We start from the raw sequence: 23,249 nt of genomic DNA, 5'->3' as shown, positions 1-23,249 counted from the left end.
TCATTAATCCCTATTTACATGCTCTCTCACTTACATAGCACTTTCTGTCATTAGCAGCACAAAGCTGCGAGACCGCCTTTAAGCTTCACACCACGTGAAGAGGCAGGCCTGGCTTGCTGTAACCTTGCAGACCGAACTCAGTGACAAGTACCTCAGCAGCTCCCGAGAAACACAGCTCTCACCCTTCCACACCAGTTTCCAGACAACGGAGAGAGAAATCAATGAGCCTGCAAAGTTATATTAAAAACAGGTCCTATAAGGAAGTAAACCTTGCTACAGATCATTGTTTGTGTCAGTAAATACAGCGGTAATAAAAGGATATACCTCAAGCTGAAGAATGATCTCCATATTGACACCTAACACTCCTTTTCAAGCCACAGCTAATTCTTGAGCAATACTGGCTAAGAAGCAAAACAAGGTAAATACTGAGCTATACTTCCTACACAAAGGTTTCCACATTGCTTTACAGGAACACGCTAGAAGAATGTGTATAATTGTCTCTTTCCAACTCGTTATGAACAGTAGGGAAATGTGTCACCTCAACAGCTACAAACCATCAGTCAAGTACCTGAAGGGACACCAGTCTACCCAAATCAGACACCCATCTGAGCGAAGACAAGGTTTGTTCCTTATGGATATGTGCAGCTTATGTCACACGCTGAAATGAAAACAGTAAAATTAAACACATGCAATGCTTCAGGTCTTTATTGTGGCTGTAGAGTAATTGATACATGGTTAAAATATCCTAATATAATCACTGAATTTTGAAAACTAAGTTTTTCTGTAGGTTTGTAGTGTCCTGGTGTTTTCATTCCTATGATGTCCGTATAAAAGCAAGTTATAAAAACACTGATCTTTTTAAACAACGGAGATTGATTCAATGCACAAAACGAGGAACCATGTTTTGTATGATCATGACAAGAACTCACAGAGCAGCCTGGGGCCTTGCGGCATTGAACATATGAGAAATGTCTTGGTCTGTTGTTCTCTTACCCAGATGAGTTTAAGGACACACACAGAGGACAGGATTGTAATCTTTCAGTTCTGAGCAAAGAGAAAGAAACCCACAGTGCTAATAAGGAAACATTTGACTGAACAAAGAAAGAGTATCTTCAAAAGCAAGAAAAACATGCCATTTCCCTCAAATAACATAAGGAAGACCTAGCAGAGATGGAGGTGCTGTAGCAGGAGTAGTCACTGCTGAACAGTGTGGCTACTGGGACTACAACAGGACATAAGCCATGACAAACCATGCTAAAAAGTAAGACAAATCTTGGTGGCAAAATGCTGTCCACCAAAGATAGGTGTGTTTGATTCCTGGTGTACTAGCACCTTTAATCTAACAGCATTGAAAACACTTTAAAATAATTTACCCAGCACGTCTTAATAAGTGTAATTCAAATAAGGAAACAGTTAAAAGAACAAGATATTCTCCCCAAAATCTGCATATTAAAACATTTTGAGTAAAAGCTACATTTTGACCAAAGAGGAAAAAAACATTCAAAGATCTCTCACAGCTCTTCAATCACTTTTTAAACATTTTTTTTTGTCTTGCATTTCTAATTAAATTGGAAAATGATACATATAATTTGAAAATTTACATCCGTCTCAAAGTCAACACCCTTCCTTGCGAGAAGAGGATTTCTCATGTGCTGCCCTGCTTTATGGAGTCAGGCAGTGCAAATGTGGCATTTACAGCTCACAAGAAGTTATTTCTGTTCAATCTGAATTGCAGAATTGCAGGATGTTTACCACATTACAGTAGGTTATATATTTGGCTCTGGCTGGATAGAAAATCCCTTTTAAGGGATTTTATTTCATTTATTTTATTTCATTTTCAGAGTCCAACTCTAATCAAACACATAAAAATATACTAGAAGTCTTTCAGCTCTATGACTAAGACTCATGCTGATGTTTCTCATACATTTTATGACATCACAAAGTTCTCTGAATGACTGAAAAAAAGTGTAATTGGTACTTATGTCACCATCATGTAACCTACCCTCTGAAATAATTCCTGAAGACTACACTTAGGCTATTGGAGCAGTCTGGCCACGTTTACATGCGGTGTGAAAGCACAACCACAGCTCAGGACAAAATAAAAGCCTTTTAGACCTCCTTTGCATTAACTATAAACGAAGTTCTTAGATTTTCTCTTGCAATGACAGTACCTGGACATGTAGAGAACTGCACAAAAGCACAGCACAAAGCAAAAAAAAACCGACAAGCTATGCAGATTTAAGGTTTTGCCTAAATGTCTTTGATATCACAGGATTACATTAACAAATGTCATCATACTGCACAAGAACTGCAACAAAACACCAGTTATTAAGTTTTTAGGTACTCAAATATAAATATGAAAAAATCATTAAGAAATATAATCCTAAATATAAACCTACTTCCAAGTATTTTTTTTTAAGAAAAAAGGGTTAAAAAATTAGAGTAAAATAGATAGCTTCAAGAACTTTCTGCATAATAAACAGTTATTAGCACGGATTAAAAAATACTTGTCATCTTGCGAGGGACAGTTGAATCGAGGCTGGTGATTCATTACAAAAATGGCCTTTGATACAAACATATTAGCCAACATGTTAAGTGTTGTAATGTAGAAGAAAATAGGTGTGCCCACAGTACTACCCCAGTGCTTGAGATGGGCAGCACAGTACAACATACACCTTGCACCCTGTACATTTACATTTCGGACCAGTGCAGCTCAACATACAGAGCCAGGCCATTTGGGTTTAACTCAAAAGTCAGGAAAGTTTTGCAGCAATACATGTGACCAGGTGGTCTAACATTTTTGAGGCTGAACAACAAACCTAATCTGAAGTGTCTCCGAAGTGCTGGCAATGTTTGTGCCTTTTAGTGTGTGACCACAATCGTTACTCTTATTACATACAACAAGAAATAAATACACTTGCAAAATACACTGCCAGAGTTTAAACCCCCAGGTTTTCTGAATGTCATGAAACAAAGGGAAAGTTGGGGCCCAAAAAAACAATGTAAAATTGCAAGTGAATATGGAAAAGGAACGATATAATCAGACAATCAATGAAAATAGTGCAAAGGGAAGGGGTAACTCAATTTCTATGTGCTGTGATAGTCTGAACCCTATCTCTTGTAGCACCTATATGGAGACAACTGTTGCATCAGATGCATTTCAGCAGGTCTTGCTGGCATGCACAGAAAAGACAATCTTCCTGCCCAGTATTTTGACAACTGTCCAGTGTTTAGACAATTGAAATGTCTAAGGAAGCAATGTGAAAACAGAACTAAACACTTCAAAGAAAAGATATCTTGGCTTCTGAAAGAAAAAAAAAAAGGTATTTGCAATTAGATAATGTCTACAATGAGACCTCTTTGAGAAAATATTTACCAGCTACTCCGAGACAGACACTTATTTTTACCTCTACCAGAGGGAAAAAAAAACACAAAACACCAATAAAACAACATCAACAACCAAAAAAGCCCAGCTCCCCTATCCTGCAACTCTGTATACCACAGTAGGACCAAGTCTCTCACAGCTAAGAAGGGAACCAAAGCAGTATGAAAAAACAATAAGAAATCAAAACCTATGTGCACAGGTCTGTTAAATACTGTTAAGACTTAAACAGAGGCAGAGCCAGCATTGTTTTCTGTACTAAAACACAATGCTGCAAGGCTTAAAAAAAACTTCTGGTTGACTGAGCCAGAGTAGGTGACTAGTGTGCTAGGTTCAGTAGTGTTTGGAATAGCTTTGGTGAAAATATTTTATAGTAAGTTTGAATATTTGAAATAGCAAAAAAAAGGAAACAAAAATCCTCCTCCAACTTCTACTTACCATCAAACCATCGGTAGACTTAACAGCTTTTCAAATCTGGTGCTTACTTTCTAACAATGTGATTACACAGAAATCCTATCTCTTAGCCAGACAGTTTGGATTGGTATATGAAAGTTCAATGCATATCACAGTTACTAGCATCCTTTTGATTGTTTAATAATCCAGCAAAGTGTTTCTTAATTACAGCAGGATGCAGTTGCTAGCTGCTTGCAAGAGCAATGTTGAAATTAGATTGAGATAAAAACATTTTCACATGTAGCAATAACTAACGTTTTTCTTTCTTTTCACAGAACTAAGTGCAAATGTCTAACAGACAATGGTGATAGTAAAAGACAATTCTCATGCAAAAATTCTTCCCTGTTCATAGAATTTTCAGGATGTCTCAAAATCATCATCGAATTTTTACATCCTTCTCTACCCAAGAGCTAATTGTTTTTCATTTTTGTGTCGATAAATTTCTGTTGCTTTTTAAAATATTGATGACAAGCAAGTTCAATTAGCTCCAACCCACCAAATATTTTCTGCTGCACAACAAAAAAGACTACCATGGCCACAAAGTACCATCGTGCAAAGCGGTACAGGTACAGCAGTGCAAACATCCCCAGTGGGAACACTGTCCAATACAGAAGCGAGATGCACTTAACTGCAAAGACCCTGAGTTCAGATTTGCATGGTGGAATAATGCTTTGCCTCGTTTTGTCAAAGCACTTTCCACCTTCATAGAAGTGTCGGAGTCTCTCCTCTTTTTCTTCCCAACGCTTCTGGCACCAAAGCTGCAACTCCTCCTTAGAAGTGGGCACTGTCTCTATGGGGTATCTCTGGACATGGAAGTGAATCTCCTTTGGGAAGTTTCCATTCAAAAGGTGCTTCTCTGTCTGAGGAATGTTTTGAGGGTATGCCACAGTTATGTCATGGATAGCATCGAGGTTGTTACCTAGAAGAAAGATTTGGGGTAAAAGATCAATACAGATAATGCAGCAACCAAAACACTCATCACTTCAAGGCACGATTGAAAACTGTCAAAATGGTGGCAGAAATCCCAAAGATACATTAGCTACACAGGGTTTGTTTTATCTTCTGGAATTTGAAGGCTGAAAGGTCACAGGTTTCCCATCCATTACCTCTTCTGAATCCCAGCAAAAACTTTTTGGAACAACATTATACTAATTTGTACAAACTAATGTACAACACAGTGAGTAAGAGGATAAAATCAAATTTGAAGGAGAGAAGATGCACATCTGATTTTGGAAAAAGAACAGAGCATGCAAGAGAAATCTGTTACAATCTTCCAAAATAGTCATACCTGTGCTGCAAACTGAAATTACCTTTAACTAATCAAATATGAATAACAATGTTATATACTGTAACAATGGCAAAAGAATGAGTTTGAAATTTGATCTGGAGCAAGCAGCACACAGTCCCAATTTATGGATGATCTAAGAAGATACACCTGAAGTATACACAATGTAAATAACAGGAGTTCATTATGTCTAGAGTCCCTTATAAAGGCTCAGGAAGCTCTCCGTAGCTCAGCCAGTTTGGCAGGGTGCTCCAGTTAACACAATTTTTTACAATTTGACAACCCAGTACTCTGACAGGGTGAGCTGTTGCCTACTGCATTCCAGATCTGGCAAACACTAAGTGTGGTATAAACAGTGGAAAAGCTGAGCTTTACGTAAACCTCAAATTGTTAGCTATTTCACCAGACTATATTGAACCATGTAAAAAGCAATTGTAGATTAGAAATTCAAGAGGATGCTGATGAAAAAACTCCACTCTTCATTACTGTGCCTTATCAAGCCAACAGTCTGAGAGCAGAGCATTATTGCCAAAGTAGGCTTTACAATCGCATCTTTGTACTAACCAGTTTTACATGGACGCTCTTTCTACATACCCTTTTTACCCTTGGCCTTTGACCAGACATTCTTTTTGGATTGTATAGAGAAAATTCTGTCAGTGTAAAACCGATCTAAAAATAGGTGCACGGTGCACTGGACATTACAGAGCAGCTAAGTTCTGCCAGCAGTAATTTATCTTGTCTTGCTGTTTCTATTTTACTGGCTGTCTCAGGGCAAAATAGAATTGGAGACTAAATGCTGCCTACAGTTGCGATGTCTGAAGACAAGTGCTGAGTCACCAGGATGGTATGGGGAGCACTGACTGACAGACAGGGTGATTACGCCAACCAGCACCATCAATACCAGGCAATGGGTTGCCAGGAGATAGATGGTGATATAAAATCACGCGGCAGCAAGTCCTAAGGAGTTAGACTGGAACTGCTGCAGGACAGCAAAACCCACCATTCCCCTGTGGCAGGGATGCCTCCACTGTCATCTGCTTCCTTTGAGGACTGAGGGAATGACTCATGTTCTTGTACAAAAAGCCTGAGTCCAGGTTATGACTGTATTGTGTGCTGATTGGTAAGAATTCGGCTGTATCTGCAGAGGGGCTGCTGCAGGGACCTGAAAAGCCTTTGTAAATCAGAATTCTAGAAATTCTGCACAACGATAAGCTATACTAAGTGGTAGGAATTGTAGCTGATGAGCTATGTTGATGGATTTATTTTTTTTTAATGCAATAATAAATCTCTAATTATAACCACAACCCTGTGGCCGGTCTTCATTCTGCCAAGGATCCCTAAAGAACCTGCCCATCCTCTGCAGTGCTGGGTGACAAGGACAGAGCAAATCAGGTAACATTCACAATGGAGGTTTCTTAGTTAAATTACATTCCAGATGCAAAATTAAACCCAAATCATCAGGCAGGTACCCCAGCTACTCAGGACAAAAACACCAGTTTCAGTAGCTTTAGGTTCTTGCGACCTTCACTCTGTAGCAGAAGACCCATATGCCCTTCGCACCTATGAACAGTATGCTGTCCTACACTTTACAGAAGCACCTTGGAAAAAGAAAGCTTACTGCTGCACTCAGGAATGGTTAACAAAATTTATCTGTGGTTATTGTTACACAGCTATAAACACAAGGTAGATGATTAATACATGCTGCAATCTCTATTTTTGGATAACAGAACAGCTCAAAAGCACCGTTACTTTTCTTTGTAAGCATTCTGTGCTCCAGTCAAAGTTATTTATGCTTCAGGTATGTGGATACACAACATTACTTCAAGTAATCACAATGCACAGCTGGTCACTTTGGGCAGTGCACTTATATGTGGCATGGGAAGAATTTGCCAGGCTCGCAGCCAAAACAAACAGCATCAGAGAAAGATAACTTCTTAAAAAAAAGTTTCCAAGGAAAAACTAGGACATATTCTCTCGCTACACCAGCTATTCCATCAGGATTTTTGTTCTGTGTCGAGCTGCCAGCCCATTAGAGGTGAGGATGCTGCAGCCCCCAGTTCCATAGACCAGCTGGGAGCAAGTGTGAGCACATACTCCCAGTAGGTATGCACACAGATAAGCAGGTACAATACAGACACAAGGACAGCCACAGATCAATGTGAACAGGAAACTTTACACTTAGGCAAACACAAATGGCCCCATCACATTCCCCTCTCCAGCTGACTGGGATAAAGGTCTGTCAGTGGAACTTAGGCACAAACATACATCCATAGGGATTCTCCCAGCAAATGGTCCTGGAGCCTTCGTCTCCCCAGGAGCTGGACACGTATGCCCCTTGGGCTGCAGCTCCTCCCCAGGTGGGGAGCGTGTACACATGCTGCTGATCCCCCAGCAACTGACCTTAGACACGGGGTCAGCCAGTAGCTGGTCTTTGGTCCTCTCTTCTCCAGTTGCCTCAAGCAGACAGAAACATACACACAAACTGGTCTCGGCTGACCCCGGAATCTATAGTATCCCTAGCTGGTGGCTTGGACCTTGTAATCCCTTTAGTAGCTAACTTGTGACCCATCTGATCTCCCCAGTACCCAGCTCACAGCTGCTTCAGTAACTGGTTCCTAAATATCCCATAAATCTTGCACAATCCCCAGATGCTCTTCTCTGCACCTCATAATGATTCCAAAAGCCCTGCAAGCAGCAACCCTCATCAGTCTGTAAGGTGATGGGCAGGAGCACCGTGATGAATGTCCACCCGTGCTCACAGCTGATGGCACTCCCATGACAGCCCTGGTTGGAACTGGGACAGGGGCTCTGTTTCTCTGTCTGGGTTTTGGGGTTTCCCTGCCCTGTGCCACTGCCCTTTGTGTGTGCACAGACAACCCTTTTATCTCACAACCCAACATTATAAAACCTTGCAACCGAGTGTTTCTTACTATGTTCAGAATAAAGATACCATAGATAGCCTGAAAATTACTTTTAATAGTGTGTGTTAAATAATACATCAGCACAATGCTTCAGCTCTAGGGGAAAAAGTAGCCTAAATGTAAAGGCGGGATTAAACTATTTTAGGCTTTTTTTCAAATACATTTGCAGATTCAAAACTGCAAGAAGTGATGCTCTGTCCAAGATCACAGTCCCAAATATATGGATTGGTTGCACCAGGCTCATCCGCTGCACTACAAGGATCACTCAAGCACGGCTCGTTCCTCAGTAATGAGTCACGCCAGTGGCAAGGACACTTCCTTGCTCATACCTGGGACTGAGCAATGCTGAGCAAGCTCCCTGTGAGACAATAGGATCTATCTGCATAAGCACTGACTCGAGAGCCAAAATGATGACTCAGAACGGAAGCTCTTTAAAGTCAAAATGACCATCAGTATGCCAAAAATAAGGATGAGTCCCAAGCAAATCCAGGTAATGAACTGCTCAGACTCTCAGCAGTCTGGAAAGTGAACAGGCAGATGAACCTCCCCAATATTAGCAGTGGTGGCTATGACCCTTTTTCATTCCCAGTGAGGGTCTCAGCAGCTGTAATTTGTCCTGCTTTACTTACTATTGACGTTACTTTAAACCATACAAGGATTATATGGTTTCTTCCCCTGTGTTGATCCAGTAGAGAAGATGCTATTCTTAATCAGTACCTCACAGAGTGATGAGTTGTTGAGCCAGAATGGGGATGTGGAGGTGCCTTCACAATAAAATATTCATGATAACCTTAAAATAAGCTGTTCTGTGAAGTCAGGCTAATACATAAGGGCCTTGGCCCTTCTATCTCCCACCACAGTGTAGCTACACAACCTTCCTCCTGCAAAGCAGCATATCTACCCTTTCTTCACAACAACTCCAGATGCTTCATACATCTCCAGACTTCATAAAACATTGCCTGTAGCTCTTCCCATCCTTCCCTTAACATCCTCAACTCTGCACGCATTTCCTTAGGAAACCAGGCAGAAGGAGGCTCAGCATCTGTAAACAAACTGACCAACGACATAATCAAAGCAGAGATGGAAATGAGTACAACAAAATAAAACTGGCTGCGTTGCACAATATGTGATTATTTTATGTTAGCTTAAAATGAAGATACGTTTTTGAACATAAAAAAAAAAAAAAAAACAACACACAAAACTGCTTACTAGGAAATATTACTTTGTTGGCTCCTGAGATTTGAATCACTTTTCTTTGAGAAAACTACATTCTGGAGTATAAGAAAGGAGCAGATTCAAGGATTTACCTTGATTTATTCAAGGAAAGTATCATCCTTGTGAAGATTTAAAACTCCAGGCAGCCCTCCTTAAACCAGCAGTGTGAACCAGGGTTAATCTAAATCACTTTCAATTCCGTAGTTATTGGAAATCTTTTTTTGGCTAAGTATAGCAATCACATAAGCAACCAAAAAAAGACACAATGATAATTCTGATCTTGATTAACAGAGAAGAGTGATCCTGCGTAACAGTTCTTTATCTAGCTATCCGTTTTTCCACTGTCACTGTGATACAAGGAGATACAGAGAGCTTTGACCCTGCCAAGAAGGAGTTAAGGCAATAGCACCTCTTGTCCTTGAGGGTGGAAGCCTGGGAAAGGGACAGTGACAGGTTTTGTGATCATCAGCAGGGAAGAGCAGTGCTCTGTGTGCTGTGCATGCGAGTGGAGATCTACTAAGAACTGCCACAAGGCACCTCCGAGGTACAGAGACCAAGATAAGGTCACCCTTTTGTTATAAGCTCAAATCCTTCTTGTAGCTCCCTGAATCTTTTCTAATATTTCAACTTACTTTTCCAAGTGTGGGTACTGGAACCAGAGAGAGTTTCCCAAAATGGCCTCATTAAGTTCTTACACAGACACCTAACACTAATACTCCTACTTGGGGCTGATTTTTTAAGTCTTTTTGATGTCTCCAATGATTACATCTTTTCTTGAAGGTACAGTACTGCTTGGAGAGCCAATGTCCACCCCTGCTTATTAAGCATTATAAAGTCCTTTGCTGTATCCTGGAAGGCAATGGAGTCAGTAAGCTACAGTGAGAATGCCAAGGACAACACCTGGGTAGGGTTTGAAGTGATTTGCAACAGAGCTGAGGCACAAACTCCTCCATGAACTACGGCTGAGCTGGGGAGCCACCTCCCATGGACGCAAGAAGCCAAAGAAATGGCAACGGGGACCTGACAGATACCACTCCCCAGTTTTTAAGGAGCTTTTAACTGGAAAGGAGAATACTGCCTGGCACACTGTCCTTGAAGGACTGTTGATACCTGAGTTGAGTCAGGGCATGCCAAGAAGCTGTGGTAAAGTTTTTTTACTCTTACATACGACAGAACCTGAAGTTCTCTCACCCAAGGCTAGTGTTTGCTAATCAGCTTTGTGTTTCCTTTCCATAAGTCAGAAGGGGGACTACAGTAAAGCAAACAATAATTTACCCAAATTTCTGTCTTTCTTTATGAGCATAATGTCACTGAACTTGTAGTGCCATGATAATCTAATCAACTCAAGTATCTCTCAGAGATTTAGCGATTCTTTGCAGCAACTATAAATGAATCTTACTGCAATGGCAGGGTTAGATCTCGCTCCTTCCTACTTGAAGGGATGCTCTTTTCTTCAGTAGGCACATCTGTCAGCTCCCTTCCTCCTCTGCAAACCAGATCAGCAGTAATACAAGAAGGAAGGAGTGGTATAATTCAGTTATAATATGAGAACTCAGTACCATGGGAAGACTGGGAAAATTAAGAGCAGATCAAGAATTAAATTATCCCTATCTGCAAATAAAGATGTATCAAGTGCTAAACTAATTCCTAGTGGATTAAAGAACACCCAGGCACATGAAGGAATGGTGTATAGGGGTGGTGACAGGGAACAATTTGACACAGTGGCTCTTTCTGCAAGGCTGTCAGATGGCAGTAGCCCTTAAGGCTTCTCTCCCAGGCTCCAAGGGGTTACTTTCTGAATTGCAAAGCAAAAGCTGCTTGAGCTATAAATAAAATAGAAAATATGTGGAGAGGAGGGAGCAAAGGGATAAAAGGGTTGGAATAACAAGTTATTTTCAGTCACTAAGGATGACCAGGCATAACTGACTCACCACTCTTTACTCTATCATTCCTGAACTACATTTATCAAACCCAGATAACAAAAACACTATATTTATTCCCCTGCATGTATAGCTTCCCATACTTCATGTCTGTTCTACACACACATATGGAATTAGGTTTTCACAGGTATGTTACATGTTTGGAAGGAGAAAAGGTCATTTTTAGGCTTATTATACACTATTACTTATTCGTACTGGAAATGGTATTTCTTGTAATAGACAGACACTTATGTACTGGTATGCAGCTCTACAACTCCACTAAACTTTAACATGAATTTCCTGGCAAACTGACAAGACATTCAAATGAGAATCACAATTATACTTGAAATAGAGATAATTTACTATACTGCAGTGAAATCCAAGTCTACCTTGTCATAAAATGTCTTTGTAGAACGGCAAATTTATATAGATTAGAAATAGCTGATTCCCTTCCCTTCCCTTCCCTTCCCTTCCCTTCCCTTCCCTTCCCTTCCCTTCCCTTCCCTTCCCTTCCCTTCCCTTCCCTTCCCTTCCCTTCCCTTCCCTTCCCTTCCCTTCCCTTCCCTTCCCTTCCCTTCCCTTCCCTTCCCTTCCCTTCCCTTTTCTCAGGAATGCCATGGAGTTGTCACTTTCTGTCAGACCCTTAGTTCATGTCAATGGCAGGATGGTACTATGAGTAGCATAACACCATCCAACTGAAATGCAATGGAAGTGATAAGTAAATAAATAATGGCTGTTATAGAAAAAAAAAAAAAAAAAAAAAAGATTTTATGTTTGGCTTCTAGTGAATTAAATTAATTCACTTCTACAGCTGAGATAAAAGGTTCAGCTTAATTGCCTCCCCTTACTCATTTTTATCCCCTTTTTAATGGCTACAAACAAGTAACCTGTTAATTCAGCACACTTTGCTATCTGTTCTCATCACTAACCAAAGTCAGCCGCTAGAGAGTACTCTTTAGCTGCTCAGTTACCTTCAACTGTTTTATAAACTTGCCCTCATCAAACTGTCCTAGGGATCCTCACTCATGTCTACGGCAGCATCCAGGAGCCCCAGGAAAAGCTATCTGGTATGGGCAGTAAACTTCAGTTCCAAACAGCGCTATGGGTAGGCTAGATGATGCACCCAGTACCATCATATTTGGGATACACAAGAAGAAACAGAAAACACGTTCACACTTTAGAGAGATTCAGTATTAAAAATACAGGCCATGCCAGTCCAAAATACTTGATGAAAACATACCCTGCAACAAAAATAAAATATAAACTATATGTTGAAAAACACCTGCCAGCAGCCACCTCAAATATTTGGATTGAGCGTTTCCACATAAATCTCGAGCCAATCTCTCACATTTCCTGCCTCCCTAGTATGTGCTATTGCCATTCTTGGTCACAGTGGCTTGTTTTGATTTCAGTGTACAAAGCAAAAGGAATGCAGAACAGCACCAGCAGTCCGACAAGAAGGTATAATGTCAGCACACAGAGAATTATTAGGCTTACAATCTCTCTCTGATCGATACATATACAATGAAGCGACATTATCCATTTGCTCCACTTTGTTTTGAATCCATGGCAAGGATTTTGCTCTGAAAAATACTTAACACACTACCATTCGAAGAACTTCTGCCAAGTGTGTCTGTTTTATTATCTGAATTCACAGCTGAGGTATATTTACACAGAAATAAGCTCATCTATATACCTTACTGAGTTAAATCAGTTTGGGGCTTGAGAGGCACTTGAGCTTCATTAAACCAGCACAGCCCTCTTCTTGAGTTAAGTTCTTTAATGGAACTTAATTCTTTGAGATTCAACTCTAATACCACTAATTCCATTTCCATGTTTTTTTCCTCTGCTGGCTGACTACATAAAACGTAGAGCCCCTAACACAAAAGCATATAGCATTGCAAAAAACAGGCATGCAGACTCACGACTGTATGCACTGAGATATGAACTTGTTGTTCCTAATCCCCTGGTGCTAGAACAGTCTCCACCAGACCACAGTACACAAGTGGACAAACTTTATTAAATTTAATCAGCCCAGTACTTGGGGGAGCCATCTTAATCAGTAAGGCATTTAATGAAAAGCTGCAACTCCAATGAATACTCTTTAATTACTACTGACTAATATTTATCCACAAAGAGGAATTTGTTTCAGGATTAGTCTGAGGACCTGGAAGAAGCCAAAGACATCAATTTAATAATGGAATGCCTAATTAAAGTATAATGGAAACCTAATTGTGATGCACTGCTTTTATAGCGCACGATTTATTTAGAACAATTGCTTTTCACTGGGCTCATTAGGGAAACTTAATCAAAACACAATAGTAAAAAAGAAAAAGGAAAACCAGAAACATTGGAACTTCCATGATGATTATAATCAGCTGATGAAAGATAGTGACATGCTTGTCAGATAAAGCACTGCCATCTCTTCAGAGGCTGTGGCTGAAAAATCTCAAAGGCTAATGATGATACAGTTCTCTCCCTCCTTAACAACATGGGATCAGACCCAAACCCTACTGCAGCTACTTGGTGGAGCTACTCTGGTGGAAAGGAGCCATAAAGTTGAAGGCTCTCACGGATTCTCCTCAGAGAAACCTCATGTAACACATGCAGCTTCCCAGCTACTGGTGAAGCATGTATATCCTGCTGTATTTTATTCCTTTTGTTGGTGAAGCGCCAGGAAAAAAGCAGAATGGAAGGGAGCTGCTCCTGCTGCTTCTCCACCCTGCAGTGCCCCGCAAAAAACACGCACAGGGAGCTCCAGGAGCAGAAAACCTTCCCCCACTGGTGGCTGCTGGAAACACAGATCCCTTGGCTTCGGCTCAGTGTTGTGATGTGAGAACGGTTTTACCAACAGTAGCTGTCATGACTGTCATGGAAAAGAAAAAGGGATGGTACGATCTGTGAAAACACAGAGCTGTGGCTTTGTAGATGAACGACAGATTGTGGTCATTTTAAATGCACAGCAGCAAAACAGCCCTGTCTCTAGAAATAACAAGATTTGTTTATGGTTTTGTTCCAACTACTGCTGTTCATAGGGATGGTTAGAAAAATTATACCAAGGTCAATTCTTTTAATGAAAATGAGCAAAGACTGCTGAGTGCCTAAATGGTCATTCCTAAACCTAGGTGTAAGCTGAATCCTGAACATCCATCTTTTTGTACTTCCACAGGTGTGATGCTGTCAGTCGGCCAGCCTGAGAAATAACAAGTGAATTCTTCAGGCACAGCAGAAGAGTAGGATGTGGGGCCAGTGGTTCATCTTCAGACATAGTCTCAGTATTGCAATGGTGAGGTTGAGAGAGACCACTCATGTCGGTATACAGTGGCTCAATATTGAGCCAAACTCAACTTACTCTGCTCATATCAAAAAAAGAACAGACTGAGGCTCATAGTCTACATGTCGTACCTTCATGTTAAAGGCACAAATTACAATGGTCCATTGCTTTTTAATGCAGATCAGAAGGCAATCCCATGATGGTAAGCGAAGTCACAGATGAGATGTAAATCCCTGTTGTATACAGGCCCATTTGAGCAGAAGTCTAAAACTCATTTCCTGAAAATACCTGCTAGAAACTTCCGCCTCTGAACTCCAATGAACATTTAACTTGGATGGCACTGTGCACTAGAAAGCCCTGAAAGCAGTCATTACTAATGTTTTCAACATTGATTTTTGACACAAATATGAATATGTACATAACTAAATCACAAGGAATAGAATCAACTGAGGCAATTCAATTTAGGACCAGCTTACATTGGACTTTTCAAGAGCTGCAGAATGATAAACCACAAGTTGGTCTTTTTGCAAATAAATGATGGGGTGATGAAAAATCCAATCTACCTTGACTGAGGTCATAGACAATTTAGGTCTATGAAGTAGTGCTGGTAGAAACTGCACTTCTGTTTGTCCACCAGGACAAAAGAACTTCAGCTGCTTTGCTGTATTTTCTGAAATAGAGAAAACATACCCAATGGATGCTGAAACCCAAGTCCACCACTCATCTCAGTATATTTTCTGCCCAAGTAATAGTGACAAAAACTATCTTCCACCAACTCTTCCATCTGCACTGCCTTTTGATAACATTAAAAACAAGAAAACAAACAAACAATAAGCAATTATAGCATGAATATCTTTGCAGCTATACATAGTGACCAAGGTAAAAAAAATACAAAACAAAGAGTGAGATCTAGTATTTTTCTTCTCCTCATGCAATGTCAACCTACAGTCATAATTTCATTACGTGACGATGGTAACTTTAACTATGCTGTTTTACCCTAGGAGTGGCATTTCAAATGTCAAGGCTGACAAAACTCATTCAGCAAACCGAAAACTTCTGTTCAAACACCTATTTGAACACTCATGCTTCAGTGGGCTTCATAACAAAGTGAAAACTTCCTTTATTAGTTTAGAAAATATATCTTACGTCAAATCAAAACACAGTGTTAGAAGAGTGAATATGCTGTTGCAATAATAGATAATATCTCATGGGATTATAAAATGGAATCTTTTTCTAGATCAATATACAAACGTAGATGTTGTTGTAGTATCATTTCACTCTCACCAACTACAGACATGAATGAATAATTCTACCCATAGAGTAAAATCCTGGCACATGTTGGCAATTTAAATTGACTAGTACAGTGAGTTATGGTGCTGTCTGTGATGAAATAACTTTATCAGTGGAAGCTCCAAGATGGAAATGAATTGGCTACTGTCCACTTGTCTTTGCTGACTTTCAAAAACTTCTCCCCTGATACTAAGAGTGACAAACTAGGTACGAAGGTGATTTTAGACTCATTGGTAAATCATTTCACCTGATCTGAAATGGAAAACTGATGGAGATCCAGAAAGCTAATTTTACTGTTTTCAAGTTTTTTTATTTTAAGTTATTTTGGTAATTTCTCTGTTAGAACTACAAGGCATATCTTTATGTCCCTCCCTAAGCCATACACTGTCAAGAGAACTGGCAAAGATGGCCACAGTAGTAGTCTGATACAATTTTATTTACAGCAGACATGAGGCAGATATGAGGCCAAGTTAGTTACTAGGAACATCCTCCTGAGGCTAGCTGCAGGAAAACCTCACTGGAATTCTGAAAGGGAAAACTTCAGATTTGTCTAATACTTAGAAGAAACCCCTCCTTTATGTGCTGCACTGGGGCTTGATGGTCTTTGCCACCTCCAGTCAGGTTAACACCAGGCAGGGTATATATGTTATCCAGAGTCCTTCACAGGAAGGTCCTGGTGTCACCTGGCAGTGGGAGCATAGCAGGGTTTGTACAACGATGGAATAACAGTACATGCAAGGGTAGAGTGGGAAGACCTAGTGCTGAGCCCTGCCAGCAGTCCAGACCCAACTGCGTCATGAGAGCCACCCAGCTGAGCACACGATTCCTGATATGGGCAGCTCAATCTCCAGTTGGTCCTGAGAAGTCCCGACCCTGTACTTTCGTTTTAGCATCTGCAAAAGAAATATAAACTATAGCTATCAATAGACAGGAGTACTAAAATAGAATTTGTTTATGTAACACTCTGAAAAATGCATGATTACTCAGACACTTCTACAACAAGAAGGGTCATGAAAACTGATGAAAAGTCCATCACTTCATCCGGACAGAATCCTGAATGTTGACACTACAGCTGATCTGTGCAGCTAATTCTGATACTATACCACCCTTTCTCTTCATGATCTATTGTCTGCAATTGTAAGCCAGTAACAATACCTGTCTCACTTCTGAATACTGAAAAAGGGAAGAACAGAACAAACACCACTTAATGCATGATGCCCTGAATTCTTGATTCTTAAGCATACGTTCTCAAAAGGCTGTTTTAAGAAAATATTTACTTTTTGGTTGTTATGGTGATCATCTTTTCACAGCAGTTTATAAAAACAGGAATGGCTAAAAATAAAAAATCCAAAGTAACCCAAGGAACTAAAAGGGGAATATGGCATGCAGATTTTTCTGGTTCAGAATAAATCTGCATATAGTATCTTGCAGCAGCACGTTTTACAAAGGGAATTAAAGCCATGAAATTAACATTTTAATGAAGTAGAGAGACCATTGACGTCAGGACTACTCACTGATTGCTGCTTCCAGGTGGCCTAATGAGATGAAAATGAAGTTTATATCTTTAGCTAGTCTGAGCCAGGCTTGTTTTCTGACTGTGATTGAATTTAAATGAGAAGATACTTCTGTGTGCAAACATGTCTAGCCTTAACAAATCTAGGCATAATAAATGCTTGATTTAAAATATTTCACGTGAAGAAAGGGGATTTCAGCCTTCTGCCACAATTCAAAACAAATGCAAAGCCAAAGTTTTATCACTAACTCTATAGTATGCCACCGTTTTGTACCAGTTGCTCCAGGAATCCTCATATAAAATTTTTACTGCAAGATGTCTTTGTTTATCTGTGAAGAAGCAGAAAACATTCTGGATTCTAAAGGTGAAGTGGGGTATCATAAATCTAAGGTAGCCTGTGGATAGTCCATACTGTGACTGTTTTGGCACCAGAGGCATGTTAGACATTCAGGTCAACTGATGGAAATGCAAGACCACCATATATTGTGAAAGACTCTTCAAAGCAACTGCAGCACATCATAAATTACATGTTTCTAAATGATGCCAAGAGTGCATTTTCTTTTCAGCCTTCACTGTAAATAGTGAATAGATATGCATAAATATTCATCATCTGGGAAGGGGCAACACACTGGGGGACGAGATGCTGGAGAGCAGCCCCACAAGAAAGGATCTGGGTGTTTTTGGTTGACAGCAAGCTGAACACAAGCCAGCAGTGTGCCTTGGCAGCCAGGAGGGCCAACCGTGTCCTGGAAGTGCATCAAGCATAGCATGGTTAGCTGCTCAAGGGAGCGATTGTCCTGCTCTACTCTGTGCTGGTGCGGCCTCACCTGGAGCACTGTGTACAGTTTTGGGCGTCACAGTGCTAGAAAGATATAAAACTCTTAAGAGAGCTTCCAAAGGAGATCAACAAAGATGGTAAAGGGTCTAGAGGGCAAGACATATGAGGAGCAGCTGAAGTCACTTGGATTGTTCAGCCTGGAGAAGAGGAGACTTCGGGGGAGGCTTCATTGCGGCCTGCAGCTTCTTCATGAGGGGGATTGGAGAGACAGGCTCTGCTCTCTGGTGGCCACCGATAAGACCCAAGGAAAACCAGATTTAAGTTGTGACAGGCGTGGTTCAGGCTGGATATCAGGAAAAGTATATTCATTGAGAGGGTGGTTGAGCACTGGAACAGGCTCTCCAGGGAACTGGTCACGGCACAGCCTGCTGCAGTTCAAGAAGTGTTTGGACAGTGCTCTCAGACACAGTCTGATTTTTTGGGTGGTCCTTTGGGGACCCAGGAGTTGGAATCAATGAGCCTTTTGGGTTCCTTCCAACTTGGGATATTCTATGATTGTTTCTTATTAGAGGAATGAATTAACTTTGGTTTCATGATATACTCAGAATTTCTATGAAATTGTGCAAAAATATTTAGTATTTTTCCACTTCCTAGCCTTGTTACAATATTCAAAAATAAATATTTAAAAAACAAACCCAAACCCAGACTCAATTGCTAACACTATACCTGATATTAAGTCTAATTCTCACTTCATTCCTAGGTTCACACTTTTGTGATGCAGACCTCAATAGTCCTAGTTTCTCGCTTCATATGACAACTTGACATACAGTCTGCTGCTGAACAGTGTCACTGATCAGTACTAGAGAACAGAGCAGGGCAGGAGAAACGCAGAAAAGTTGTAACTGACCTTCCAAACTCTTCTCCTAAGTCTATGACCTAGAGCTAAAGTACAGTAATGAGAGGACGTTTCATTCCCCTTACAGGATATTCTCTATTTTGTCCATTGTGAGTTGTAGGTTCATAAAAAGAATAAAGGTGATCCATGAACAACACTCGTCTCTCTATAAAACCAAAAGCTTCATAGGAGACCACTGCTATGGAATAGCCTTCTGCTCTTCTGCAAGCTGGGGTTAATGTTGTTTACTACTTCTAGTAGACTGCTTATTAGCCTTTTATAGGCATCAGCTTTCTAGTCAAGCTACATGTCTGGATACAATATCTGTATTTGCATTCTTTTTTTCTTATTTGTCCCCTTGGAACAAGTTATTGCATATGGATTATATTTGAGGATTCAGTAACTAGATTAAAAAAAATGTCCCACTCAGTAATGGAACAGCAATAGCTGCTAAAGCTGTCCCTGACTTCTCCACAGCACTGCCAAGCAACGATCCTGGCTGTCAAGGCAGAGATTTCACAGAATCATGGAATCTTTCAGGTTGGAAATGACCTCTAAGATCATCTAGTCCAACCTTTAACCTAGCACTGCCAAGTTCACCACTAAACCATGTCACTAAGCTCTACATCTACACATTTCTTGAAGACCTCCAGGGATGGTCACTCAACTACTTCCCTGGGCAGCCTGTTCCAATACTGCACAACCCTTCCAGTAAAGACATTTCTCCTAATATCCAACCCAAACCTCCCCTAGCACAACTTGAGGCTATTGCCTCGTCTTATCACTTGGTGCTTGCGAGAGGAGCCCAATCCCCACCTACCTCCATGCAACCTCCTTTAAAGTAATTGGGAAGTACAATAAGGTCTCCTGAGCCTTCTGTTCTCCAGGCTAAACAACCCCAGATCCTTCAGCCGATCCTCCTAAGGCTTCATCTTACTAGGTGTGAGTCAGAGTCGTAGAAATCTTAGGAAGTGTGAGGCAGAGTGAAATTGCTTGGAAGGACTTCATGAAATATGCATCATGCCCTGCCATGGAAACTGAGAAGCAGGGAAAGTGACTGACTCAAGCAAGGCAGCCAGGAAGAATACATGGCAGACACAGATTTGTGATGCTCTTGTTTCATCAGCAGCAGAACCCATGTTCTCATGAGCAAATAAACACATCTGAACTCAGGACTGCCACCTGGCTGCAGCGACTGTCTGGGACACGGAGCCTTCAGATTTGATTCTTACACTGTTTGTTTTACTGAGCTGAGTGACCTGGATGAAGGGCTGGGTATCAACCTGCATGTTCAGCATGCTACAAAAATAGAAACGTATCCTGTTGTGGAAGGAAATACCTTTCTCTCCAAAAGAAGTTTTTAACCACTTTTATTCTCAGGATGCAGATGATATGGCTAAACCAATCCGGTACTAACTCACCTCCAGAAGGAGCAATACTGCTGGTCTGCTGCTTCACACTGCATGCTCCCTCCCATTGCTCCCCTGGTCCTGCTGTGAGCCCTGTCAGCAGATGGAGCCAGCAGAAGCTAACCCTGCCAGAGAGCCATGCTTGTACTGGGGCTGCAGGGGAATCTGAACACCTGGTTGCTGAAGGAAGTGAGATGCTGGTATTCCTGCTACCTCCATCAGGAAAGCTCATCAGGCTGGAGTGGATGCTGAATGCACAATACATTTTCATATTAGAAACCTCTTCCTTCATCCACCAAAGAGAATAAGCACTCTCAGTTTACTCCACCCATCCAAGAGGTCAGTGCTGGCTTGTCTTTCTTGGGGCAGGAGACTCAACCTGCAGCTCACATCTGTTGTGTTGGTAAGATGCAAAAACAAGATTACTCAGAACACAGTGTCCTCCTGTAATTCGTATAAATTCTGGGCCAAGGGTTGGGACATTTTTTCTTCATTATTCTATCGTTGCCTAGCATAGCAATTTGCAATTGCTATTGCCTAGAACAGCATCTGGAAAAAGTTAGGTAGCCAGAACAGAGTAACAGACATGAGCTCAGTGTGTTCCCAAGACCTGATTTTAAGAGATACAACACACCTGCAGCTTTCAGCAAATTCATTACGGAGTTAAAAGGCTCAAAGCTTTCTGACAAAAATCAAGCCCATGAGGATTGAAGTGCCCCAGAAATATGCCACTGTTTTCTACACGCTAGCTAAATGCTCCAGAGGCTTATGAACATTTACCTCGAGTATGGATTGCACTATTTCAGCCTGGGAGGTGACAAAGATAATGAATAACCTCAGCAAGATCCACATCCGAGAGGGATGTTCACAAATTCCTGGCTAGCAGCAAATGGAAAAACAAAGGCATGGAGCCACAGCTGCTCCTTTTCTGAAGAGACGAAGGACCCAAGAGAACCTCCAAAATTCCAACACGTCCTCCCAGCTCTCTCTGGTGGGCTTTTACTCCATTTTGTTAAATAAATGCCCTCTGCCCTTCATCTAGACACAATGCAATTTCTCATCACTGCCAAAACACAAAATTGCTTTGATTACGGAGCAGGTACATGCCTCGCATGATTTAGCGCAAACAACTCCAAGCGAGCTGAGAAGAAAACAACCACGTTGGACCTATGTTGAGGTAAAACTGTGGTTTTCAGCACTTTTTAATCCCTCCCCCAGTATCGTCACACATTTATTTATCTGGAGCAACAACAGCTTCAACAGATTCCTGAAAATAAAAACTTCCAGGGACAAAGAAAATCACACTACAAGTCACCAGCTGCCATCGATCAGTGCTCAGCTCTTGACAACCTCACACACAAAACACTTCCTGATGTCAGCAGGAGATAAGAAACAGTGAAGTGCCTTGAGGGAAGAGCAGAATGAAGACTGGGCTATATTGCCTTCTCCAGATGTGCACAGCCTTAACCTTCTAGACATTTGTGTTTTAATTTTGCAGACTTCATCTTGAGAAGAGAATTACTAGTAGAGTAGTTCCTTAGGTTTTCCACTCCTCTGAACCACCAGAAACAAACAAACAAAACACAAGAACTGACTGCAATTCATTTGTATGCTTAATAAATACATTTTTACACTGACAGATCAAACAGGGATAACATTTGATGCAACATACTTATTTTACTCTTTTTACTCTTCTTTTGATAAAGAGTAAACACATTTTTTTAAAAAATTGAAAATAGCCCATGGTACCCGAGATAAAATAAAAACAAAAACAAAAAAACAAAAACAAACAAACAAACAAACAAAACAACAACAACAACAACAACCAAAAAAAAGAATGAAAAAGAAAGAAAGCTCTACATCATCCTTCAGTTTTGATTCCCTAACTGCCTTACATATGACAAAGCACTTGACCAGAAAATTAATTTCAGAGACAGAAAAATAATTCTGAATCCCATCAAGGGACATTTATTTGAAACCATGTGAGGTTCCTGTTCCATGAGAAAGCTCTGAGTAAACGGCGCTGCAAAGAATCTGCTTCAGCCAAAGAAAAAGAAAGCCTTGCCCATCAGAATGGCACGAAAATGACAGCATCAAACTAGACACAGGCACTCTCTTCTATGACTCTTGCTACACCTATGTAAAGCACTAGCCACTGTTTATAAATACATTTCCTTAAAACAAGGTTGTAGTTTGTGCATTTAGTATCTGGAATTTATAGTGTTGTTTTTTTTAGGAGACAGGCATATGCTCTCCACACACAATATGTACAAAAAACATGCATGCTTAATCATGTCTAATCATCTCTTCTACCTTTATGAAATGCATCTATGATTTCCATCCTAAATTATGCATAGGATTCTTTATTGTAAACGATGTGACTCACCCATATAAATGTAATCCGCCAAGAACTGCTTACTGTAGTCAGCTGTATGGCAGGCACATTACTGGCAATACAACGTAAATTACCTCAATACCTCCACCCCACCCACCAGCTTACTCTCCAAAGTGTTAAAGCTAAAAGATATTTTACGCTGCGTTTTGGCAATACTCCTGCCATGTGCAAAATGAGAAAAATTCGGTATGAAAACTTTTCTTCTAGGAAGGATTCGTATCTTTTTGTGTGTTTGTTATGCATTCACTATGTGTGACAGATATGACTCAAACATATCAGTCCTAGCTGGGACCTGTACGAGGTTCATGACTGATAATGATGACAATGCCAGTCATCATAGCAACTTTCACTGTTAGAGATGAATCTCAAAGCTGTCCAAATGGGTTCTAGAGATTCTTCTTACTAGGATTGAAGGCATGATTTTCCTTTTTAAAACACCTAGACTGGCTGCTAAAAAAGCTTGGTTAACATGTTTAAATAATTCCTGTGGTGTTTCACTCACTGCTTCTCAAAATTAGCT

The 23,249-nt window shown here is 40.6% G+C and overlaps 1 protein-coding gene across 4 annotated transcripts in view; it reads right to left on the bottom strand.

The window, feature by feature from the left end:
* Positions 1-683: 683 nt before the first annotated feature.
* Positions 684-23,249, bottom strand: part of LCLAT1 (lysocardiolipin acyltransferase 1) — a 91,524-nt gene continuing 68,958 nt past the window's right edge. For all 4 annotated transcript variants that reach the window (XM_082756394.1, XM_082756397.1, XM_082756396.1 and 1 more), the window contains exon 7: positions 684-4,754. In XM_082756394.1, the coding sequence (XP_082612520.1) occupies positions 4,246-4,754 (509 nt within the window). In that variant the 3' untranslated portion in view covers positions 684-4,245. The remainder of the gene's footprint in view (positions 4,755-23,249) is intronic.

This window comes from Aythya marila (assembly GCF_965140915.1).
Source record: "Aythya marila genome assembly, chromosome: 3".
Classification (NCBI taxonomy): domain Eukaryota; kingdom Metazoa; phylum Chordata; class Aves; order Anseriformes; family Anatidae; genus Aythya; species Aythya marila.
This window is presented reverse-complemented; position numbering and strand designations above follow the sequence as displayed.